Raw genomic sequence first — 24,614 nt, 5'->3', positions numbered from 1 at the left:
GGAGAGTCAAACAGAAAAAGAAAGCTAGCCCAAATTCTCTAATGAATATGGTGCAAAAACTTAAAATACTAGCAAGATTATAATAATGTTATCACACACATCATATACTATGATCAGGCTGTATTAATACCAGGAACGAAAAGCTACGTCAACATCAGGAAAACCATAAGCATAACTGACCATATTGGCAACAAAATAATTATTTCTTTTTTTTTAACTTTTTTTTATTAATTTTATAATTATAATTTTTTTGACATTACATATGCATGAGTAATTTTTTAAAAACATTACCCCTTGTATTCATTTTTACAAATTTTTCCCTCCCTCCCTCTGTTCCCTCCCCTAGACAACAGGCAATTCCCAAAATAATTATTTCAATAGGTGCAGATTAAGCTTGGGAGAAAATAAAATACTTATTCCTATTAAAAACACTAGAAAGCAAAGGAATAAATGGAGCTTCCCTAAAAATGACAAGTGATATTTCTCTAAAACCAAAAGCAAGAATTATCTATAATGTGGATAAACAAAAAGCCTTTCCAATAAGATCCAATGAAGCAAGTATATCCATTATCACCACTGCTATTCAATATTCAACAAGAAATGCTAACTATAAAAATAAAACAAGAAAAAGAGGAATAAATGTAGGCAATGAGCAAACAACTATTACTCTATGTAGATGATATAACAGTTTATTCAAAGAATCTTAGAGAGTCAACTAAAAGACTAACTTCAACAAAATTGTAATATAAAATAAACCACACAAATCAACATTACCAACAAAACCTAACAGAAAGAGTTAAAACAAATTCCAATCAAAATAACTATTGATAATATAAAACATTTGGGAGTTTACCTGCTAAGACACACATAAGATGAACACAAATAAACATTTTTCATACAAATAAAGAAAAATCTAAATAAATCATGGGTAGGTGAATTCAATATCATAAAAGTGATAATACTCCTAAATTAATTTGCTCATTCTGTGTCAAATCAATGAAATTACCAAATGACTTAGAGAGTTAGAAAAAAATAACCAATTTCATCTGGAGGAACAAAAGGTCAAGGCTAGCAAGAAATTCAATGGAGAGACAAAGCAGAGACTAACACAAACTATACTACAAAGTTGTAACTGTCAAAACAATTTGGTACTGAAAAAGAAATAGAGAGGTTGATTAGTGGAACAGGTTAAATACACAATATACAGAAGCAAATGGGCAAAGTAATCTAGTTTTTATAAAGCCAAATTAAGCTACTATGGCAAGAACTCACTAGGTGACACAAAGTATTGAGAAAACTGGAGAAACTAAAAGCAGACCAATACCACATAACAACATAAGCTCCAAATGGGTACATGATTTTAAACATAAAGGGCAAAATAAAGAAATCTGATGCTGAGCAAAACAAGCAGAATCAGGAATACATTGTACACAATAACAGCAAAAATGTACAATGATCAACTATGAAAAGCTGGGTTCTTTTCAGTAATTCAGTGATCCAAAGCAATCCCAATAGACTTTGGACAAAAAATACTGAATTTTTCTGCATCCAGAAAAAGAACTAAGACAACTGAATGTAAATCAACACATACTAGGATCACTTCTTTTTTCTGTGGTTTTTTATTTCACCCATGATTTTTTCCTTTTGCTGATTTTTCTCTCCCAACATGATTCATAAAGCAGAGTGTATTAAAAACAAACTTTATACAATATTAAAAAAAAGAAGTAGAAATTTGTGGAGCTTAGAAGAAATTATCTGTAAGATATAGGGATAGGGAAAGAGATCTGGAGGTAAAATGGATAATTTTTGATTATGTAAAATTTAAAAGTTTTAGCAATAATAAAATTAATGCAATTAAAATTAGAAGAAGGGCACTAGAGGAAAAGCATTAAAATTTTTTCTGATAAAGGATTCATTTTTCAAATAGAGAACTGAATCAAAAATAAAAAGTAATCTCCCAATTAATAAATGGTTAGAGTATATAAAGTTTTCAGAAGAAGAAATCTAAGCTATCAACAATCTTATGAAAAAATGATCTTTGTTGTTTTCAACTGCATTCAACACTTCATGACTGCATTTGAGGCTTTCTTGTCAAAAATAGTGGAATGGTTTGTGGTGTCCTATTCCTGCTCATTTTACAGATAAGGAAACCTCAGCAGGCAGGGTCACTTGGGGCATGATGGCAGCCGATGCTACACCCAGAGAATGCCCAGAGAGAAGTTCAGTACCCAGAAATGACCAATCAGCCAGGAAGCAACCTGATGGGAGAAAGGGATCACAATTGGGGAGAATAGAATTGTATGCAGCTGGAACAACTGAGATATTCCCTGGAAAATGAAATCTGTTCCTCTCCAGCCTATGGATCCCTTGCCTACAGGCACTGTAGGCTTGACTATTTCACCTCCTGAGAGTACTTACAAAACAGTATCCATCCATACACTGATGTGGGAAACTGGGTAACGTGTAGCTAATATCCCAGTTACTAATATAGGTCGACAATGTGTGACTTATCAACCAGGAGAAGTACTAACATCAGGTTTATTGATATAGATCCCTAATAAGCAATCTGGTGAATTCCCAGTATTTGTTGTAAGAAAGAAATCTGGAAAATGGAGGATATTGACAGATTTAAGAAAGGTAAATGAACACATGGAAACATGGGAACTCTTCAGCCTGGACTTCCATCTCCTACTCAATTACCTAGAGAATGGCCTCTTTGGGTTATAGACATTAAGGATTGTTTCTATTTTATCCCTCTAGATAAGGAGGATATGAAAAGATTTGACTTTTCAGTGCCCAACATTAACTTAGCTGAGCCTTATAAAAGATATGGACAATTTTGCTACAGTGAATGAAAAACAGCCCTACTATGTGTCAAATGTATGTTGCTGCTGCTCTTACTCCAGTAAGAAAAGCATTTCCAAAAGTAATGTTATTCCATTACATGGATGATATATTGGGATGTGCACCTGAGGAACAAATGGTAGAAGCATGTGTACAAAAGACCATAGAAACACTAAGGAATTACAAATTGAACAAAGCTCTAAAAAAAATTCAAAGGCATGCTTCTTTTCAATATTTAGGATATGTAAGGTGCTTACAGTACAAAAACTTTCCTTAAGAACAGAGAAGCTAAACACCTTAAATGACTTCCAGAAATTGATAGGAGATATCCAATGGATGGGTCCAGTGTTAGGCTTGACGACCTATCAATTACAACCATTATATAACATTTTAAGAGGAGACTGTTTTAAACTCACCACGTCAGCTTACAAAAGAAGCTCAAGAGACTTTGAGAAAAATTGAACTGGCTTTATCCAATGTGGTTGAAAGAGTCACTCAAAAACCCTTGGAAATATCAGTTTTTGCTACACAAGAGGCACCCACAGCAGTCCTTCATCAAGGAGACAGTGTGATAGAGTGGGTAAACCTCCCAGCACAAACCAGAACAAAGTCTTATTCCTTACCCAGTGCTTGTGGCTAGAATTTTATTGAAGGCCATTAAGTAAGCAGTACAATTATCTGGGATAAGACCTAACAAGATATACACCTTTTATACTAATGCACAAATTAATGTGTGCTGTGAAACCATCCCAGAGTGGTAAATTTTATTAGCCATGGCTCCAAATTTTACAAACGGGTCTTCATTAAAGATAACTAGACTATTACATAATTGGCTGTGAATTCTTGAAGAAAAGGTTTTTAAAGTTCCTCTTAAAGGATCAACTATCTTTACAGATGCATCCAAACATAATGCGCTGTATACTCTCATGACAACTATAAAGATAGTAGTCAGAACTCCTTTTCATTCCATTTAGCAGAATGAATTGTATGCAATCATCCTGGCTCTTATTTATTATCCAGGAGATATAAATATAATATCTGATTCGGCCTATTCAGTAGGTGTGGTACAAAGAATTGCCACAGCCCAAATAAAATTTGTAGCCTCTAATACATATCAGCTCTTTTAAGAACTTCAAGAGCAAATGAGAAAGCATCCAGGTGAGATTTATATCTTGCATGTCTTTCAAGAAGCCCAAGAATTTCATTCTAAATATCATCAGGCTGCCCGAGCTTTACGGTTACAATTTGGAATAACAAGAGAGGAAGCTAGAAGCATAGTAAAAGCCTGTCCAGCTTGCCTTCCTTTCCATGCTCCAACACTCCCTCCAGGGAAGAATCATCGTAGTTTCAGACCTAATAAAATTTGGCAAATGGATGTGACCCATTATAAATCTTTTGGTCATCTTTTATCCATGTTGTGATAGACACCTTTTCAGGATTCACTTTTTCAATATCAGCAGCAAAAGAGACAGCCCGAGTGGTCACTGAATTTCTTATGCAAGCATTTGTTATTATGGGTGTGCCACAAGCAATAAAAACAGATAATGGACCTGAATATACTTATAAACATTTTGCACACTTTTGTGCACAATATAAGATTTTACATACTACTGGCATACCCTTTAATCCTCAAGGACAGGCAATAATAGAGAGGAGAAACAGAGACATTAAGATGCTCCTCCAAAAACAAACAAAAAGGGGAGTCAAAGGTAACCCTATAGAACTTCTAAATCTAGCCCTTTATACTATTAATTTCTTGATTTTTGACAAAGATGTATTGGTTCCGGCCGGAAGGCTTTATAACCCACCAAAAGGGCAGTGTCCAGTGCGAGCAGGTCCACTATCTTTAGATAATCGCCAGATAATATGGAGAGACCCAGAAAGTGGTGAATGGAAAGGGACCAGATAGGTTAACTGCTTGGGGGAGAGGGTTTGCTTGTATCTCTATAGATGGAGAAGGAATCAGATGGGTGCCAACTAGCCGTATTCACTTTGTCCATCGGAGAAAGACGGAGCAGATCCTTGAAACGAAGAAGACGCAAGAAACATCAGGTGGTTCCGTCGCTGACTGTGCCCACCACTGAAAGAGCATGGCAGTTATGGCGTTTGACTCATGGACATCAAAAATTGTTGGACTTCAAAACCCAGGAATCATTGGATTTTCTGAGAAATAATAAGACTGTTGCAGGACTTCAAAATCTGCATGAATCATTGGATTCCCTAATATATAAAAAGACTTGCAGGACTTCAAAATCTGCATGAATCATTGGATTCCCTAATATATAAAAAGACTGTTGCAGGACTTCAAAAACTTGGGGGAATCACTGGATTCCCTGACACGTGAAGCAATGAACAATAGATTGGTTTTGAATTATCTCTTGGCTGCTGAAGAAGGCATATGTGTGACAGTTGTTTACATACCCTCTTTCTAGGACTTCTGGAAATCCTTTACAACACTATGTTGATTTATATTGTTTGTTGTATCACTATTTGCATGTACAATTCATGTTTGTTACACCACATTGAGCCTGCACTGACTGTGGGAAGAGTCGCATTATTGCTATATGTTTGTGTAATACCTCCCATGCTGATAGGTTTGTGCATACCTCTTTCTAATAAGATCCTCCAGCCAAGAAACATGCTAGCAATCCCCACCTCCCTTTGATGCTTTTCATCTCCCTTCCTGAGATGTCCAGGGGGGTGCATGATCACCTCATTTTTGGGGTTCTCACCTCCCTGAGAAGTCAGGGATGGCATGACCACCTGTGTTCTAAAAACAAAAGAAAGCAGGAGATGTAAAGGGCTGAAACTGAGTTGATGGACTGAGGTCCAAGCACTTAAGGCTAATTACCAATTGGATAATATTCTATTAGCATATTCTTGGAGAATGGCCCTGTCCAACTATTCTGTGCTGGCTGGATCTATAGGTATAGACAGAGAATTGAAAGGGATCAGAGGGTGAGGTAAGACAAGTGGGAGTCACCTTTTGGCAGTGGTGAGAGAAAAAAGAGGTGTGGAGATTCCTGTGTCCATTCCTCTCATTTCAACCAAGAATAAAGACCAAGGACTTTTGCTTATCCTGACTCTTATCCAGGGTGCTAACTCGGTCTTCACAAGATGGCACTGAAAATACATTAGGAAAGTCATCAAAAGTCACTGGCTTGAAGAAAGAACTGCAGAAGGGATAACCTGGAAGCAAGAAAACTGCTTAGAAGGTTACTTATAATAGTCTAAAAAGAAATGTATTACCAATATAACTAAGATATGGAGATACAATGGATGGGACTTAATATATGACAAGATCTGTGGAATGAGAGAAGAATCAAAAACAATTCAGAGCCTTGACAGGTTTATTCCACATCAAAGATTACTGCTGCAAAAAAACTACCTTCCTCATTTAAAAAACAATTGGACAAGAAGTGCAACCAAATTTTACAGAGAATAGATGGAAGGCTGTATACTAGAATGATTATGAATGTAGAAGGGAAGAGGTAATGTGCAAGGGAAGAAGATGAAGTCACTTAAAGCTGTCCTGTGCTACATAAAGATGAAGCGACATTCTAAAAATATTCAATAATTCTTAATGTCACTAATACTAATACACTTTTTCCGCTTAATCTTTCTTTGTCACTCCTCTCATAGTCATAAACATATATTACAGTGAGGCAAAGATATGGGTTAAAGATAGATAGATTCAGAACTGCTTGAATGGCTAGACCAAAAGAGTAATCATTATTGGTTCAAAGGTTTCTAGTGAAACACTAGAGGGAATTATGTGCTCGCCCCTATATCAATGACATGATAAAGGTATGGAGAGCATGCTTGCCAAATTTGCAGATGACACAAAGCTAGAAGAATATTTCACATTTTAGATGAAAGAATCCAAATTATCACAACAGGTTAGAACAGGGGAATGAACCTAATAATATGAAATTTTAGGGGAATAATGTTTCTATCCCAAGTGTACCTAGGACAAACATGGGGAAAGTTGTGGCTAGAAAGCAATTCTTCTGAAAAGATTGTAAGAATTTTAGTAGTAGCTCAGTAGAAAAGTAGGTGGTAAAATGTATAGAGTGCCAGGCCTGGAGTGCGAAATAAATCTTCCAAAGTTCAAATCTGGACTGAAGACACCTAATAGCTGTGTGACCCTGGTAAAGTCACTTAACCCTGTTTGCCTCAGTTCCTCATCTGCAAAATGAGCTGGAGGAAGAAACAGCAAACCAATCTAGAATCTCTGCCAAGAAAACTTGGGGTCACAAAGAGTCAGAAATGACTAAAGCAATTGAACTCAATACAAGTCAACTAAATAATCTGACATCCCAAAAAGCTAATGTTTTGAACTAAATTAAACTCAGTACAGTGTCCAAGAGTAAAGAGAGAGTAGAATACAGTAGGATTGTACATCTACAACATTCAGTGCTGAGCACTACATTTTAATAGTTTATTTAAGTTTATCCAGGAAAAGGGTGATCAAGTTGAAAAGGCCTTAGGATCAAAACACAAAGATGTGAACTAGATAACATTTAGCTCAAAAAGAAGAGATTTGGGGCAGAAATGCTGTCTTCTGTAGCTCTCTTCAAGAAACTAAAGAGCTATCACATGAGGGATTAGAATCCCCCCTGCTTGATTCCAAAGGCAGAGGTTAGAAATAATAAGGTAGAAGACATAGAGAGACAGATTTAGGATTCATACAAGGAAAAACTTCCTAACTACTGAAGCTACTCCAAATTATAATGGGCTGCCTCTAACAGTAGCATATTTGCTCATGAGCAAAGATTAGATGATAATTATGGGTATGTTCTAGAATGGATTCTTGATCAGTCTGATGTTTAAGTAGATGGTCAGTTTCAATTATTAATTTTTTTTATTTTGATAAGAATAAAAGCTTCTGACAAGCCCATCACTAAGGTCCCTCAAATACTAACATTCTGAGTCTAAGATTACATGAACCATTTCTTGGCAATCCAAAACACTATTCCAAGGCACAAAATTAGTTTGATCCCAACATTCTTCAACCAAGGATATTCTTTAGAAATAAAGAATAAAGGATTTATGATAGGATAACTTAAGACATCATTGGGTACCTCAAAAGCATACAGAAAACTCAGCATTTTGACTTCTACTCCTGGTATGAATAATATAATAATAATAAGTGTAGAAAATATTCTAGGATATCTCAAAATACATCAATTCCATCTTGCTAATAACTCAAACCTTTCCACTTGTACTCATACACTTTCCCTTTTTTATTTATAGTTTGGTCTGACATTGGCCTACTTTGGGGTGGCACTAAGGACCTATAAGGTCATGTAAATTTCAAAACTGGCACCAAAATAAAAATATCCTCATTTAATTCTGCACCAAACCCTTTACAAATAGCAAGCCTTCACTTTAAAATGCTATATAAATATGAGCTTTAATGTGGAAAATAATAGCAAGAACAAGTTAGAATCTGGAATTGTTTAAATGAGATTTCCAGTAAGCAAAGAATTCATTCCATTAAATACATTTTGAATACCTACTATGTAGGCAATAAAAAAATAAATTATGACATGGTTTCCTGTCCTCAAAGAGCTTATAATTTAGGTGAGAAAACAAGACTTATAAAAATGAAACAATTAGAAGAGCTAATAATTAGGTTCTAAAGAAAAGAAGAATTAGGATAGGCACTTCAAAAAAGAATTACACAAATTTGCAAACCTAGCAGAATAAGAATTTTTCTTTAAATCTGGGCTAGCAATGGCATGGAATTCAGACAATATTCCTAAGTTAAGAGAAGAAACAAGAAAACAAAGGCAAGAAAGCCTAGAGACCTCAATATGTTTCTGTCTCTGAAACAGCAGAAACTTCATTTCAAGACAAAGGAAACAAAGGAAAGAAAGATAGCTTTCACTACATACTCTTTAATCTATAGAGACTTCTGCTAGATATATAACTCCCAAAGAAATCAAAGGTTAAAAAAAAGGTCCCAAACATACCAAAATATTTATAGCAGCACTTTCTATAGTAGCAAAAAACTAAAAATATATTCATCAATGCAGCATGACCAAACTACAAGGAACAAGAAAGTATTGAAATATTATTGCACCATAAGAAGCAATGACTGACAAAGAGAAGCATGGAAGACTTATATGAACCTCCATAAAATAAGCAAAACCAGGAAAACAACATGTACAACTACATCAATATAAATGAAAAGAAGAACAACCACAAATCAAAAGTGAATGTCGTGAAATTATGAAACTTTGATAACCAAACAGCTTGGCCCCAAAGAAGGAGCATACAATTCCCCTCCCTTTTCTGCAAGAAGGAAAGGGAAAGGAAAGGGACAGTGTGGAACAAATAGATTGTTGGATAAAGCTGATGTTTTGCTGAACTTTTTTTTTTCTTTTTTATTCATTATTATAAAAGATAACTGGAAAAGGAAAAGGATGGCCAAGGAAAAGAAATTAAGTAATGTTAAAAGCAAAAGCAACCAATAATAATTAAAAAGAAAAAGCACATGTAAGAGATTGTCTTACTGTACCCCTTTACCTTCTGAAACACAAACCTAAACAAGATGAGAATATATCCTAGTTGAAAACTAACAAAGGAAATTCTAATACCTCTCTCAGTAAAGTTACTCTGAATGGAAAGAATTAATCTAAGTAAACCAGTTCATTCACTTCCAGGAGTACTCCTATTTCAGAAGACAGACCTAAGGGCTACTTATTCCTAGGAAATTCTTCCCTCCCACATATGGATCTTTCCTCTTTAAAGATTCTAAAGAAATATCAACTTTGTAAAATACACTGACCTGAATAAGTAGAAGAGGAATTTACAAAGGCTTATCCTTTTCCTCCCTCCCCTTGTCCCCAAAACAAAATGTTCCTGCCCAAAGTATACTTTAGGTTTCATGCAAAAAAGCACAAGGAAGCAAGACAGAAAAGGTTCAGTTTGAGGGTAAAGTAAAAAGTGCCACATGGAAAAGAGATAGAAAGGATAATTTATTAAGCAATCCCCAAGGTCTTGGAAGAAAAATTGAGAAGACATTTGACAGGCACGAACAACTAGTAGGACAATTGAAAAAGACAATAAACAATGAGAAAAAGATGACAACAGATGTACTGGGTAAAGGGCCTAGAATACAGCCTCAAGTTGAAATCAATCATTCCCTGGCTGAAGTTCCAACTGAAGAAGAGGTTTTGAATGTCATTAAGGCTGTTTTCATATGGCAAAGCACTAGGTGCTGATTGTTTCAAGTGTGATTTACAAGGTAGGGGGTCCATTCCTCATATAAAAGCTGACTGAAATTAGATTATATACCAAGAAAAAGTTATACTTTAGGACACCTCCATTACCCGTCAGTATAAAGGTAAATGGAATCCTGTGACAATTACCTGCCATGAGAATGGTCTCTCTCTCTTAGTCATTGCTGGCAAAATTCTTTTCGGAGTCCTCCTTAATAAGCTAATCCTACCTAGAAAAAAGGTCATCTTCCTGAGAGCCTGTGGGCCAATGAACAGTTAATAAGTATTTATTATCTGATAACTCCAGGAAAAATTCCAGGAGCAAAATAGAGGTCTACATACAACATTTGTAGATCTGACCAAGGCCTCTGGCATTGTCAAATAGTGAGGGCTTATGGAAAATTATGTCAAAATCCAGTTGCCCAGAGAAATTCATCAGTATAGTACATCAATTGCATAAATGACATTCTTCTTACCCAGGGTTCTAGAATACATCCAACTAATACAAATAAGGTAAAAGAGCCTATATATCTTGTTAGAAGATTTTCCTACAATTTATCCAAAGGGATTAAACCTTTAGTTAATCATATTCAATTTGCTCTTTTATTCCATAATCACTACATTAACACAAAATCCATTAAGAACTATACTGGAATCCAACCATTCTGGAGAGCAATTTGGAACTATGCTCAAAAAGTTATCAAACTGTGCATCTCCTTTGATCCAGCAGTGTTTCTATTGGGCTTATATACCAAAGAGATCTTAAAGAAGGGAAGGGATCCACATGTGCAAAAATGTTTGTGGCAGCCCTCTTTGTAGTGGCAAGAAACTGGAAACTGTGTGGATGCCCATCAATCAGAGAATGGCTGAATAAAGTATGGTATATGAATATTATGGAATATTATTGTTCTGTAAGAAACGACCGGCAGGAAGATTTCAGAGAGGCCTGGAGAGACTTACATGAACTGATGCTAAGTGAAATGAGCAGAACCAGGAGATCATTATACACGGCAACAAGACTATATGACAGTCAATTCTGATGGACATGGCTCTCTTCAACATTGAGATGATTCAAACCAGTTCCACTTGTGCAGTGATGAAAAGAGTCATCTATACCCAGAAAGAGAACCATGGGAACATAGTGTGGAACACAACATAGCATTCTCACTCTCTCTGTCGTCATTTGCTTGCATTTTGTTTTCTTTCTATTTTTCTTTTCTTCCTTTTTGATCTGATTTTTCTTGCACAATAAGATAACTGTATAAATATGTATACATATATTGGATCTAACATGTATTTCAACATATTTAACATGTATTAGACTACCTGCCAGCTAGGGGAGGGGGGGGGGGAAAGAGGGGAAAATTTTCAACAAAAGGTTATGCAAGGGTCAAAATTACCCATGCATATGCTTTGTAAAGAAAAAGCTTTAATTAAAAAAACAAACAAACAAACCAAAAAAACCCTATACTAGACTGATAGCAGAGGTCTCAACTGGGATGAACTTTTTTCCCTGGGACCATTTCAGAACTCTAGTCTAATCCCTGAAAGGGAAGTTTGCTACTATACCACCTGAATCTATTATTACTTCCTTTATTTATTCCCCCTTTCCTAAAATATCACGAAGAAGACAGAACTATTCATTCTTATGGCATTTCCACTGTACTTTAAGCCAAATGGTCTATGGAAAACTAGTCAACTCTTTGCCCATTCTATCTTCATGTTTTCTCACAGTCATTGCCATGAAATCTATTAAAGCAAACTCAATAAAGAAGGATTTCCAGAAGTTCTTGGTTAGGTCTCCACTCTCAAAGACAGAGAGCTCTAGACCTGAGATGGAATCTGGACCATTGGAAGAAAACAAGTTACTAGTTTATGAAGCTGGCCAGCCAACAGTAAGGTTTTTGAATCTAAAGTAGTCATTTTAAAACTTGTGCAGCAGGTCAGCATCCCTGCTGTGATAGGATTAGTATTGTCAAACATTGTTTCTCTGAGTTCACTGAATATGAGGTATGTGCTCTTCCTCATTACCAAAGAACAAAAGAACAAAAACACCAGGAACCCAGGTTTCATCAAAAGAAAACAAGACCAAAGGGGGAAATCAGGACAGTCTGGTCAAAGACCAACCAATTCTATCTAACTCTCCTCTTGGAAGTCAAGCAGCTAAAAATCAGAAGGCAAGTTGAATTCTAGTCAAGGTAGATTAAAAGTCATAAAGAAAAATCCCTAAGTAAAGGAGAAGTGTTTAAAAACTAAAATGATAAATGCAGGTCTCTTCTATAAAACAGGCGTTTCATACCACATGAATTGAAAAAACTGGCTATCCCCAAAACAGTCATACTATCGTATCATCTCCAAATCCAGTCAAAGTCTTGAGATTTCAGGTTGAAACACTAGAATTCCTGGGAAGGAACTCATTCTAAAACCAAACAACATTGCATTCTTATTCTCTCTCTCTCTCTCTCTCTCTCTCTCTCTCTCTCTCTCTCTCTCTCTCTCTCTCTCTCTCTCTCTCTCTCTCTCTCTCTCTCTCTCTCTCTCTCTCTCTCTCTCTCTCTCTCTCTCTCTCTCTCTCTCTCTCTCTCTCTCTCTCTCTCTCTCTTTCTCTCTCTCTCTCTCTTCTCTCTCTCTCTCTCTCTCTCTCTCTCTCTCTCTGTGTGTGTGTGTGTGTGTGTGTGTGTGTGTGTGTGTGTGTCTCTCTCTCTCTCTCTTGTGATTCTTCCCATGAGAGAGAACTTCAATCCATCTCTGGGAACTACAAATCACAAACAGAAAAAAAGAGGGAGAAAAACAAACAAGAGATCCTTAATGGCTTTGTTTTCTTCCCTGAGCCCACTGGCCTCCCTCTTTCGTGATAATACATTACATGCGCCTTTCGAGGCTGTCCAGCACATCAAACGCCCAGCAATGGCTTTGATGTGTGGCTCCTCCAAAGGGAAATGGCAGGCAGATTAGATTCCCTCATGTTAGGATCTGAGAGGGCCTGTAAACATCTTGTGTGTGAGGACTGCAGCACGCCGAGGGGAGGAGCAGCTTGCAATCGCTTCCAGACCTTCTACAGTCCCAATTAGCAGAGATCTCCCTTCAGAGGACAGTGGGGACCCGGGGGGGAAATTCCAGTGGATTTAGGAGACTTCCCCTCACGCACTAAGAAGAACCATTATGCTTCCTCTGTACAACTTTTCCCAAAAAGTTCTAAACATCTCCAAGGAGAAAGAAGGCTTATAGTTTATGGAGAAGACCCAGAAACCAGGGTTCATACCTAACATGCAGGAGCCCCATGGCAAAACAGAGCTGTATAGATGGACCATGGGAGAGTATATTACAGGAATATTTTATCACAGGAATATTTAAGCCACTTAAAACAGACAGACAGACAGACAGACACACACACACACTTTTTTTATCTCTTCAAAGAGAGTACAATGGGCATAGGAAAGGCCAAGTATGTGCTGATTGATTTGTCTATGAGAAGCAACTGAAGTCTACATTAATAGACCTATTGTTTACATAACACCTACTAGCAAAGGTAAACAAATGTATTCTTTTAGTAAAAGTTAAATGCCTGGTACTATCTGCTTTTGCAGAAGCTACTTTTTAACTAAAGAGCTCATCATATTATATGTCTATCCATCCTACTTCCATAAAATGTACAGTTCTTGACAATCAGGCTCATTAAGTCAGGGTAAGGTATGGTATTTGAAGCTCTTTTGTATTCTTGGACCTTCTGTTTTGGTTTAACAGAGCTGGAGTTGGGACACACAAAACTGCAGCCAAGTTAAACCAAAAACCATAGCCACTCCCTACACCAGAACAAAGAAACTGACAAAGGTGCAACTTCAAGACTTAAGCCGCTCTTCTCTGCCAACTCAGATGCATCATCAAGAGAAAAGGCAGCATCTCCAAGATGTGGGATGGAGACTCCTTCAATAAATCAATCAACAAGCATTTATAAAGTACCTACTTTATGCTAGGCACTTTGTGTGAATACAAGCATAAAAAATTAAATAATCCCTACTCATAAGGAGTTTTACTTAATGTGGAAGGCAAGTACATATAAACTAAATACAAAGACAATACAACTTAATACGAGGAAGTTAAATACAAAGTATTTACGGAGAGAGGGCACTAACAGTTGAGGGAACTAGGAAGAGCTTCACATAGAAGATGATATTGAACCTGTGTCTTGAAGAAAAAGTAGCATTTTATGTGGAAAACTGAAGATATAAATTCCAGGGATTAGATAAAGTAAAGGCCCAGAACCAAAAGATGAGACATATTCGAGTAATGATGTAAAAGGAAGCTACAAAAAGAGGTTGAGATTAAGCTCTTTGGGGTCCAGCCAGGTTAAAAAAGCTAAATAGAGAAGCTTATATTTTACTCTAGTAGCAAAAGAATCCATAGAAGACACTGAACAGAAAAGAGACATGGTCATATATGTATGATTACCAAAAATCACTTTGGCAGTTGGGCAGAGGATAAATTCGGACATCACACAGGAAGGCATAACAATAACTTAAGTGAAGGGGGATGAGGGGTTAAACTAAGCAGGAAAAAAGGAACAAAGGAGAAAGATGCTGTAGTAAAAAAAAAAAAAAAAAAAAAAAAAAAAAAAGGAAAGACTTGGCAATTCTGCTATCCAACCAAAGTGACTTAACACCGTGCTTTACACATACACACACACACACACACACACACACACACACACAGAGCAATCTATCTCCTATCTCAAAGTCAGTTCCACCTTCTTCATGAAGTCTTTTTAGACTATCTCAAACACTAGAGTACTTCCTCCCAGGTTTATCTTGTATTTAACTATTTTGTATATGTTTGTATTTTTCACTTGATATTCATTTTGCATAGAATTATATACATATATATATATAATTATAAATACATAATATATGTACTTATACTTATTGTCTTCTTCCCCCCAGCAAGATTCTTTCAATCTTTATACTTCTATCCTCAGCACCTGGCTTAGTAGTCTAGCACATGGTAGACACCTAATGAACTGCTGAATGATTGAAAAAGCATGAACAAAAAATCTACAAAAAAAAGTGGGAGAAGACCAGAAGGTGGTGCCTTCAACAAAAATAGAAAGGCTGAGAAAAAGTATTGGATTGGGGGTAAGAAAACAAATTCTATTTTGGATTCAGTGTAATGAGAATACATTCAGGAAAGCAAATGATGAGATTAGGGTTCCTGAGGATCAAGGAGTTAAATGATGAGGTTAGTGGCAGGTTCGGGGATCAGGGACCCAAATGAAGAGGTTTGGCTCCCCTAAATTCCCTTGGGATTCGGCACATGGGTAGAGAGTTTTGAGAACCCCCTTCTGGTGGCATAGAGGTCCTTTGTAAAGGAATTTACAAACCCAAAAAGCTAGAGTAATAAAAAAAAGTTTATTAAGGCATTTGGAAGTCAGCCTTTGCTATACATGAATAGAAAGACTGAATTTCTTAGTGGCAAGATCCCAACAGAGGAGAAATCCCGACAGAGATAAAAAGTCTTAGGTAAGGATAAAGAGAGGGTAACGCTGAAAGAGAATATCATTCCAGTGGACTGAGGAAACATTTCCTTGGCATAGCAAAGCATGGCATGGCATGGCATGGCATGTTAGGTCCTCTGCAAGGAGAGGATTTAAAATTGGCTCTTTTATAATAGAAGCCTTTGGCTACAAGCTGAGGCCTGCTCCCCCTCCTGATGGGAGTTGATGGGTGGAGTTTGAGCTGGAATTGAATAGAAAAATCTTCAATTGAATAGGGTTGGAATTCTCCAGCAGGACTCAACCAGACCCACCTAGATAACAGAATGAAACTGTATGTCCTGTTTGGTGGGGTCTTTACAGTGACAGGATTCAAGGAGAAAGTCTTCTTGAAGGAGCTTCTCAAATGTTCTACCTCATGGCTCATTCCCAAAATCAGAGACAGAGAGAAAGAGTTTTGGGGCTCCCCGCATCAAGTGAGTTTGTGAAACATCTAGTTTAAATTAGGGCTCAGGGAAGAGATCGGGGCTGATATATGAGATCTGTAAATTATCTGGAGAGAGATATAATTAAACCCACAGGAGTTGATGACATTAATGACAGAAAGTACAGGAAGAAAAAAAAGAGCCCAAGAGAGATCCTAAGGTTGGATATGAATGGTGAGTAAGCAAAGTATGCTTATGTTATAAAAACACAGGAAAAGAGAATATCCAGGGGGAAAAAGTGGGCAGGAGTGTCATATGTAACAGAAAGTTCAAGAACAGTAAGGATTAAGAAAAGATAATCAGATTCACAAATATGAGGAAACAAACTGGTTTTATAATGAAATATTATTGTGCCATAAGAAACAAATATGATGAATACCGAGAGGCATGAAAAGACGACATAAATTGAATGCATAGTGTATTAAACAAAGCCAAGAAAATGATATAAAACAATTACAACAGTGAAAATGTAAAGAAAAAACAACACAAAGTAAATATGCAAAATTACAAAGAAAACAAGCATAGTTTCAAAGCAGAGATAAGAGACGATATCTCCAAATCCTCCATTCATTTCCATAGAAGAGAGAGGTCCCCAGATGTACAAACTGAATATATTTTCAGAATTTTCTTCAATGTATTAATCAGTTCTACAAATTTCTTTTTTCTTTTTTTTCCCTTTCTGTTACTGAAAAAAAAAAAAAAAAAAAAAAGCATGAAATGACTATCTGAGAAGGAAAAAGAGAAGAGATAAAAGGGAAATTTTAGATACTAAAAATAAAAGATACCAATATTTTTTTTTTAAGAGGTCACTGATAACTTTAGAGAAAGCAGTTTTAGTTTAATAAGGCTGGAAATAAGAGGAGAGAAAATGGGACAATGAGCATGGATATTTTCCCAGGTTTAGTTTCATAGAAAGTGAAAAGATATAAATATTTAGTCAGTCAACTATCATTTACTAAACAACTACTGTGTGCCAGGCACTATGCTTACCTGGTAAGCTGTGTTTTAATGGTTTAAAAAAAACAATACTCAAGAAACAATAGTCTTAACTGAAGAGAGAAATTGCAAACAACTATAAGATATATACAGAATAAATTGGGAGCAATTTCAGAAGGAAGGTATTAAGATTAAAGACTGAGAAGGCTTCTTGCAGAAGGTAAGATTTTAGCTGAAATCTTAGGGGGGCCAGAAATGCTAGAAGAAAAGAAAAAAGGAGTTAAAGGTAACATGACAAATTGCTAGTGAAAAAGCTAGAATCAAAAAGAACTGCACATGAGGAACAGCAAGAAAGAAAATATCCCAGAAACTGGAAACTACGTGGATGCCCATCAATTGGAGATTGGCTGAATAAATTGTGTATATGAATGTTATGGAATATTATTGTTCTATAAGAAATCATCATTTAACTCCCTGACCCTCAGGAACCCTAATTATCATTTGCTTTCCTGATGATTTCAGAAAGGCCTAGAGAGACTTACATGAACTGATGCTGAGTAAAATGAGTAGGACCAGAAGATCATTATATACTTCAAAAACAATACTATATGACGATCAATTCTGATGGATGTGGCCATTTTATACAATGAGATGAACCAAATCAGTTCCAATAGAGCAGTAATGAACTAAACCAGCTACACCCAGCAAAAGAACTCTAGGAGATGATTATGAACATAGAATTTCCAATCCCTCTAATTTTGTCCGCCTGCATTTTGGATTTCCTTCACAGGTTAATTGTACACTCTTTCAAAGTCTGCACAGCAAAACAACTCTTTGGTCATGTATACATGTATTGTATTTAATTTATACTCTATCATATTTAACATGTATTGGTCAACCTGCCATGGGGGGGGGGGCGGGAAGGAGGGGAAAAATTAGAACAAAAGGTTTGGCAATTTTAAATGTTGTAAAATTTATGCATGCATATATCTGGTAAATAAAAACTATTAAAAATAAAATAATTTTTAAAAAAAAAAGAAAGAAAGGGAATATCACTAGATTGCAGAATACATGGAGGGGAGCAAGATATAAGAATATTGTAAAGATTGAGGGTAGGGAGGAGTCAGGTTATAAAGGGCTTTAAAAGTTAGGAAGAAGGGATGTTTGCAAAACAAATTGAAACTATAAATGGGACTTGTCATCCTTAAAGGTAAAGAAATAGGATATAGGCTGACAAAAGGACCTCCTCTTCTTTCCCAGCCCTAGATTAAAAAAGAGTTCATTACTGAACTGGACACAGTGAGTTTAATATGTCTACATGACCACCAGTGTAATATATATCCAATAGACAGTTGAAGAGATGCAAGCCTGGAAACAAAGAGAGAGATTAGGGCTAGAGAAGCAGATCTGAAACCCATCTGCAAAAAGATAAGTGAATGGTGGGGTCTAGTGAAGGTTTTTTTTTTTTTTTTTTTAAGATTTTTTTAAAGATTTGAAGATGATAGGAAAAAAAACTAGTAGACAGGGAAAGGATGAAGATTAGCGAGGGTATAAATGAGTGAGCAATTTGGAGAAAACAGAAGGGCACAAAAAAAAAAAGGCACATGAAGAGGGAATGGGCTCAGGAAAAAGAGTCTTAATCAGAGACTTGAGTAAAATAGGAGAGAATGGGAGATGATATGCTTTACCTCCTTTTTTCTTCTAGCATTTCTGGTTTCCCTCAGATCCTATCTACAACTCTACCTTCTCAATTTTTAATCTTAATGCCTTCCTTCTGAGATTGCCCCCAATTTATTCTGTTTTCATGGCAGATGGCCACAAATCTCAACAAAGTAGGAGGTGAAATCCAAAGCTGAGAGGGAGAGGTAAAAGAGAGATGTGGGAGCTTTGGGGGGGAAGGGGGAGGGTGGTGGAAGGGAAGATTTGGAACAACTACTGTGGGGAATGAAATAAGAAGTAGAAAATGAATTAGATAGTAAAAGGATCTATTTGTGGCAGTGACAGTTCAGTTGAAAATGGAGAATAAATTTGTAGCAAGATACCTGAGTTGTGTGAATTCCTTTACCTTTATTCAACATCTGTGGAAGCAGCTGTAAGAGTAATAGAAGGTTATAATTTGACAAGGAATGGTATGTGATAGAATAAAGTGATTTAAGAGTTGATGACACTAAGGAAATGAATCAATTAACCCTAGGATTAAGACTAAGAAAGAAAGTGAAGTCCGAACATGGATAAATAACCTGTGAAAGTACTGAATGGTAAAAGGATTGAGGCAGGGTCAATTCAGAAAAGGCTTAGGAAGGGTGAGGCAGATGGAAAGATTTAATGACTGGAGGTTATGGTTAGAGAAAGGAATGTCAGAGCTTTTGGTCATGGAAAAGGACCATTTGTGGGTAATGGTTAGATCCATGGTATGACCACCCCTTTTTGTGGTTGAAGTGGAGTGAAGAAGTAGGTCTTAGAATTTAAGGGGACAGAAGATTTGGAGGTTAGGAACTTTGAAGAAGCATCAGTATGAAAGTCAGAAGTGTTCTAGTTTATGTGTCCTAGTTATACTCTGTCTCACTTAAATGCAATTTGATAGCAAGTCAAGACATCACCCTGTTGATGTACCTGGTTCTCTTCTAAAAGAAAGACAACAACAATGATAAGGGCAAGAGTTGAGAAGTAAAGGAAATAAGTTGAGAAGTAAAGGAAGCAAGTAGGTTCTGACTTCCTTTGGAAAGAAGAAAAAATGACTTGAAGAGGCTGATATACAATAGTCTCCATGACTTGAATACGACTAAAAAATAATCTCAGCTCTGCCCTCACACAGAAGTACAATACTAGCCTATGAATGGGCTTCCAGGTCAGGCCTTTACATAAATGAAAAGAAGATATTACATATATATTAAAAGTAAACTATCCATGCCCCTTTATTCCCCTTGCTGTCACCCTCAGAGGCCAGTGAAATACTGTCTAATAAAAGAATTTAATCCTCTTGCTACAGTTGAAAGAAAGGAGGCTACTTTAAGGAAAAAGCAAAATAAAACCAAACTAGGATACTAGACCACTATGTAGACTTCAGGGAAAGAGGAAACAAATACCCAACCAACAAATGTACTGAATCCCAAACCCTTGTTAGCTCAGTAAAACCTGACCTCTAAAGAGAATTCTGCCTTTTCTATCTCATCTGGGTACCATAATGAAAGCAAGTTAGAGAGGCCAGGACAAATCAGGAATTGGGGTAGAATCCAGGCAATTGGGAAAGAACAAAGAATAAATTCATTACATTGAAACTTTAAAAGTGACTTGTCCCTCTAAGGACACAGAAATAAATATAGGTTGATAAAACGACTTCCCCAATACACATTTATGCTGCTCCTCGCCCCAAGGTCCAAGAATAACAACACATTTTCTATTCATTTTCAAATGTATAAAATGAATGAAAGGGAAAAAAAATTCATGTTGCTTATTTGCGTGAGATCTACAGACACTAATACCAATGATCTCTACTTTCTGATAAAACAACCATAAAAATTTTGGAGGAAAAGACCAAAAGAATCATAAGGCAGTATGGTTTAGAGAGAATCTGGGACCCAGAGTCAGTAGATGCCTAGAGTCAAACCCAATCTGTATTTCATCAGGAGTAAATCACTAAACCACTATGAACATCAATTTATCCACTTGTAAAAATGAGGATAATTATATTTAACAGTGCCCACCTCACAGGGATGATTTGAAAATCAAATGAGACAGTGTTTGGAAAGTGTTTTGCAAATTCTACAACACTACATACATGTCTATTATTTATTATTATTATTATTATTATTATTATTATTATTATTATTAAAGGGGCAAGTTAGCCAAACAAGGAAAAAGAAATGAACACACTATAGTCTGCACAATTCACACCAGTCTTAGCATCTCAACTAGTGCAGTCTTCCAAAGCCACAAAGAAAGCAGAGAGGAATTATCTTTGGAGCAGAGTTTATTACTTTGACATTTACAAAAAAATGCTACATTGTTCTTGAATCGACTTCAGACAAAATGCAGCTTCAAGCAAGGGTGTAGCAAAAGAGAGGCAAATGGAACACCCCAACCTCACTAAGCCTGAAAAATCTCAATTAAGTACAGGTTGCTGTCTAGGTCTGATCAGGTCATACCATTATCAGACAAATAAAGCAAGCTCTGAGCTAAAAATGTGTTGACTGTCTCTTCCATCAAATCAGCTCTACTTCTCTTCTAAACTAAGATGATATCAGTGAAGAAGGCTCCAGAGGGAATACCTTGCATGAAACTAGTAATTGGATTTCATGCTTGTGGGTCCTTGTTGTTCATGCTCTTGTTTTCTAATTCTCACACTCTAAATGGGATCAGGAAACCTGTGTCCAAGGAAGAAAAAGCAGATCTGGAGAGCGGGGCAAAACAGAAAGAAGGTGGATGCCATTAAGTTTGCATCTCTTACATCTTGAAAGCAAGTGGTTTTCCATAGTTGTCAGTCCCAAGGCTTATCCAAGAGTTACCAAAAGGAAGAAAAAATACTACAACTTGCTTCAAGTAAGGAGAGGAGACAAAGGCAATTTTGCTTTATCCTTCAAACAATGTGCTGTGTTTGTACTTTTGCCAGTAGCATGTAACCTCTATGTATGAAAAACTGCAAGTCAGTCTTCATTCCAGAAAATAAAATGTAAAGGCTGGAGGAACACATCTACTCACCAGGTTAACAAGGAGACTGAAGATTTTAGAGAAATGCTTCAGAGATATAACAAAAAAGGAAACAAATAATTCTCACTTACTTTGTATCAAGACAGTAGAAGAATATAAAACCAGAATAAAAAAAAAAAAGACTCAATGAACACTTGAACACATAAAATATATACAGTTCTTTACAGAGAAAGGAAAACTGAAGGAAACTCCACAGAATAAGGAGATAGATGACATCAGGTGGCTAGTGGCTTTTTGTTAAAGAGTACTGAAACAACTATGTAATATCATAATATAAACAAAAAAAATACATGTATTTGGGAAAAGACCAAAAGTGTCCCAACAACTAATGGCTATTATCCACTTGTGGTTATTCCGAATACATGAAAAGATTAGAAGAAACAAAAATAATATTCCTAAGGATTATTTAGTCCTAGTTTAAAAAAAGAAGGTAGGGCAGCTAGTTGGTGCAGTGGATAGAGCGCCAGCCTTGAATTCAGGAGGACCTGAGTTCAAATCTGACCTCAGACACTTAACACTTCCTAGCTGTGTGGCCCTGGGCAAGTCACTTAACTCCAACTGCCTCAGGAAAAAAAAAAAAATGATTTAAAGCACATAAGGACACTTACTAGAACATTCCCTCTAGCAAAAGCAGAGAAGTCATACGTTTCTTAGAGTATTCTAATAACTTTATCCTCCAAATGATGGAGATAACAAAAAATAAAATGCTATTCTGAAACTGATCCTGACCAACAAGGAGAAACTGGTTGATGAATTAAAATTAACAGGAATGTTAGAAGCAAGTAATCCATCTGTCATAGTTTATGAAATTGACTTCTGGTGAGAAGAAATCCAATTCCTTCACAGCTAGTATATATTCCTCTTTTGAATAGCTCTAACTGCCCGAACCTTTCATCCCTCAATTTCTATCAACTGCTCCTAATTCTGTCCAATGATGCCAACAGAGTAAATCTAATCCTTTTTCTATGTAATTGTTCTCCAGGCCTTCAAATACTTGATCATAGCTCCAACATGCCCCCTAAAGGAGAAATCTTTGAAGAGGTACAACTCCCTGCATTATTCACTCAGCTCTTAAAGTTGTTAGTTCTTTCATTTTTATGAAGTATTTATATCTTTTTGGTAAGCAATACATTCTAGATAGCTCTTAGCAATTAGACACTTATAAAGTGTCTGGTACTCTGCTAAACTCTGAAGATACAAAGATAAAAGTGAAAAATAGTCCATGCCCTGGAAAAGTTTAATAGGGAAGACATGTACATATTTAAATATACACCTACTATGCATAAAATAAAAGACCAGCAATCTAAAACATAGACTGATTTCACATGGCTAAAGGTAGGACATGTTTGCCTATTTACCTTCAACAAATAATGCTGTAATATCCTGCCCAACTTGAGAGTGTTAGATGGAACTAACAGAGCAAAGCACAAGCTTAGCAGAAACATTCCCTTCAGAGCCAAATGATGAAGGATAGCACTGTTTCACATAAATATGAAGCTTTGGAGGAAGAAAGCTTTGGTTTGTTTTTTATAAAAGATAACCAACTCTGTTGTAAAATATGTTCTTTCCTAGAGAGTTTATTAATAAAGGAATTACTATCTTGCTTTCTCTTCCATTTAAAGATTACCAAAGTATTATGTCACTTTCTGAGAGAAAATCATCCCAAACATCTTATTTTTCCCCTAAAAGTCCACTGACTACTTTGCATGGCTTCCAGAATCTTCAAAGAAAATTAAAGCTACTTTCTTCACTAGTATCCAAAATTAAGGACCACAACTGTGAACAGGAAATTTAATGAAGGACTTTATCCCAACCTTCCTATAGAGAAACTGCTAAACCACCATTCCAATTCCAAGTAAATTAATCTTAAAGTCGGTTTTCTCAAAAAATAATCCTAGAGCACCAAAAGCCAGAAAAATCCCAAAAATCTAGCCCAATTCATTTGGAATAAGCCAATCCTCTTGATTTACAATCACAGGTCTGGCAATAATTAAAGAGAGAATTAAGGATCTCCTAACCCCTTAAGAAAGAGTGTCAAATGTTCACTTTATTTCTTACCTGGTTTGTACAAAATGAACAAGAATCTCCCAGAGTGTCTGTCGAGAACAAAATGTATCTTGTAACCTAGTGCCATCATCCAATTGCAACGCAATCCGAACCTATGGGAAAAGAGAGCATAGAATTAGATCCATAATTAACAAAGATGACAGCATTTTTTTTTTTTATCCTCAAACCCTAAATCAAACAACCTAATTGCAAAGATACAAAGAAAAAATGCTACCTGATGACTTTCCCTCAAAACATAATTTGGGATTTATATGAAACATTGGGGATAGAAAGTATTTTAGAGAAAAGTTTCTTCCTCTCTGACAACTGATAACAGACACAGAAAAATCACCAGTCCAGGAGTCATCTAGATTTCAGTTCCATATTTTCAAGTATTTTTCTACTTCAGAATGGGCACTGGGGAAAGAATGAAACTACTTTTTTCCTAAGTCCTACTGACAAATCCCATAAGACTGACCATTCAACTTGGCAAATGAGGAAATGGAGAATAATACTCAACTCTCCCAGAGCATTAAAAACAAATGCTGAGATGGTCCCTGCTCATAATAAATTTCTACTCTACTAAGAATCTAAATATTTTTTTTGTTTTGGGTTTTTTTGTTTTTTGGAGGTTTTTTTGCTGAGGCAATTGGAGTTAAGTGACTTGCCCAGGGTCACACAGCCAGAACGTATTAAGTATCTGAAATTAGATTTAAACTCAGACCCTCCTGTCTTCAACGAAGATGCTCTATCTACTAGGTAAGCCTAGCTGCCATTAAGAGTTTAATTATTAACTATTAATTTAGAAGACACTAATTCAGCATTGTACAATAAATTTCTTTTCCCCAATTTTATGATCAATCTCATTCCATGTTTTCAGAT

At 36.2% G+C, this 24,614-nt stretch overlaps 1 protein-coding gene across 2 annotated transcripts in view; it reads right to left on the bottom strand.

Moving 5' to 3' along the window:
• The window catches only part of ASPSCR1 (ASPSCR1 tether for SLC2A4, UBX domain containing), a 142,357-nt gene that overhangs the window by 101,331 nt on the left and 16,412 nt on the right, over nucleotides 1-24,614 (bottom strand). For both annotated transcript variants that reach the window (XR_012481113.1, XM_074260468.1), the window contains exon 4: nucleotides 23,745-23,845. Coding sequence is in view for 1 of the 2 variants with exons in the window: in XM_074260468.1 (XP_074116569.1) it covers nucleotides 23,745-23,845 (101 nt within the window). In the remaining variant the exon portion in view is untranslated. The remainder of the gene's footprint in view (nucleotides 1-23,744; nucleotides 23,846-24,614) is intronic.

This window comes from Sminthopsis crassicaudata, chromosome 4, assembly GCF_048593235.1.
Source record: "Sminthopsis crassicaudata isolate SCR6 chromosome 4, ASM4859323v1, whole genome shotgun sequence".
In the NCBI taxonomy this organism is placed as follows: domain Eukaryota; kingdom Metazoa; phylum Chordata; class Mammalia; order Dasyuromorphia; family Dasyuridae; genus Sminthopsis; species Sminthopsis crassicaudata.
This window is presented reverse-complemented; position numbering and strand designations above follow the sequence as displayed.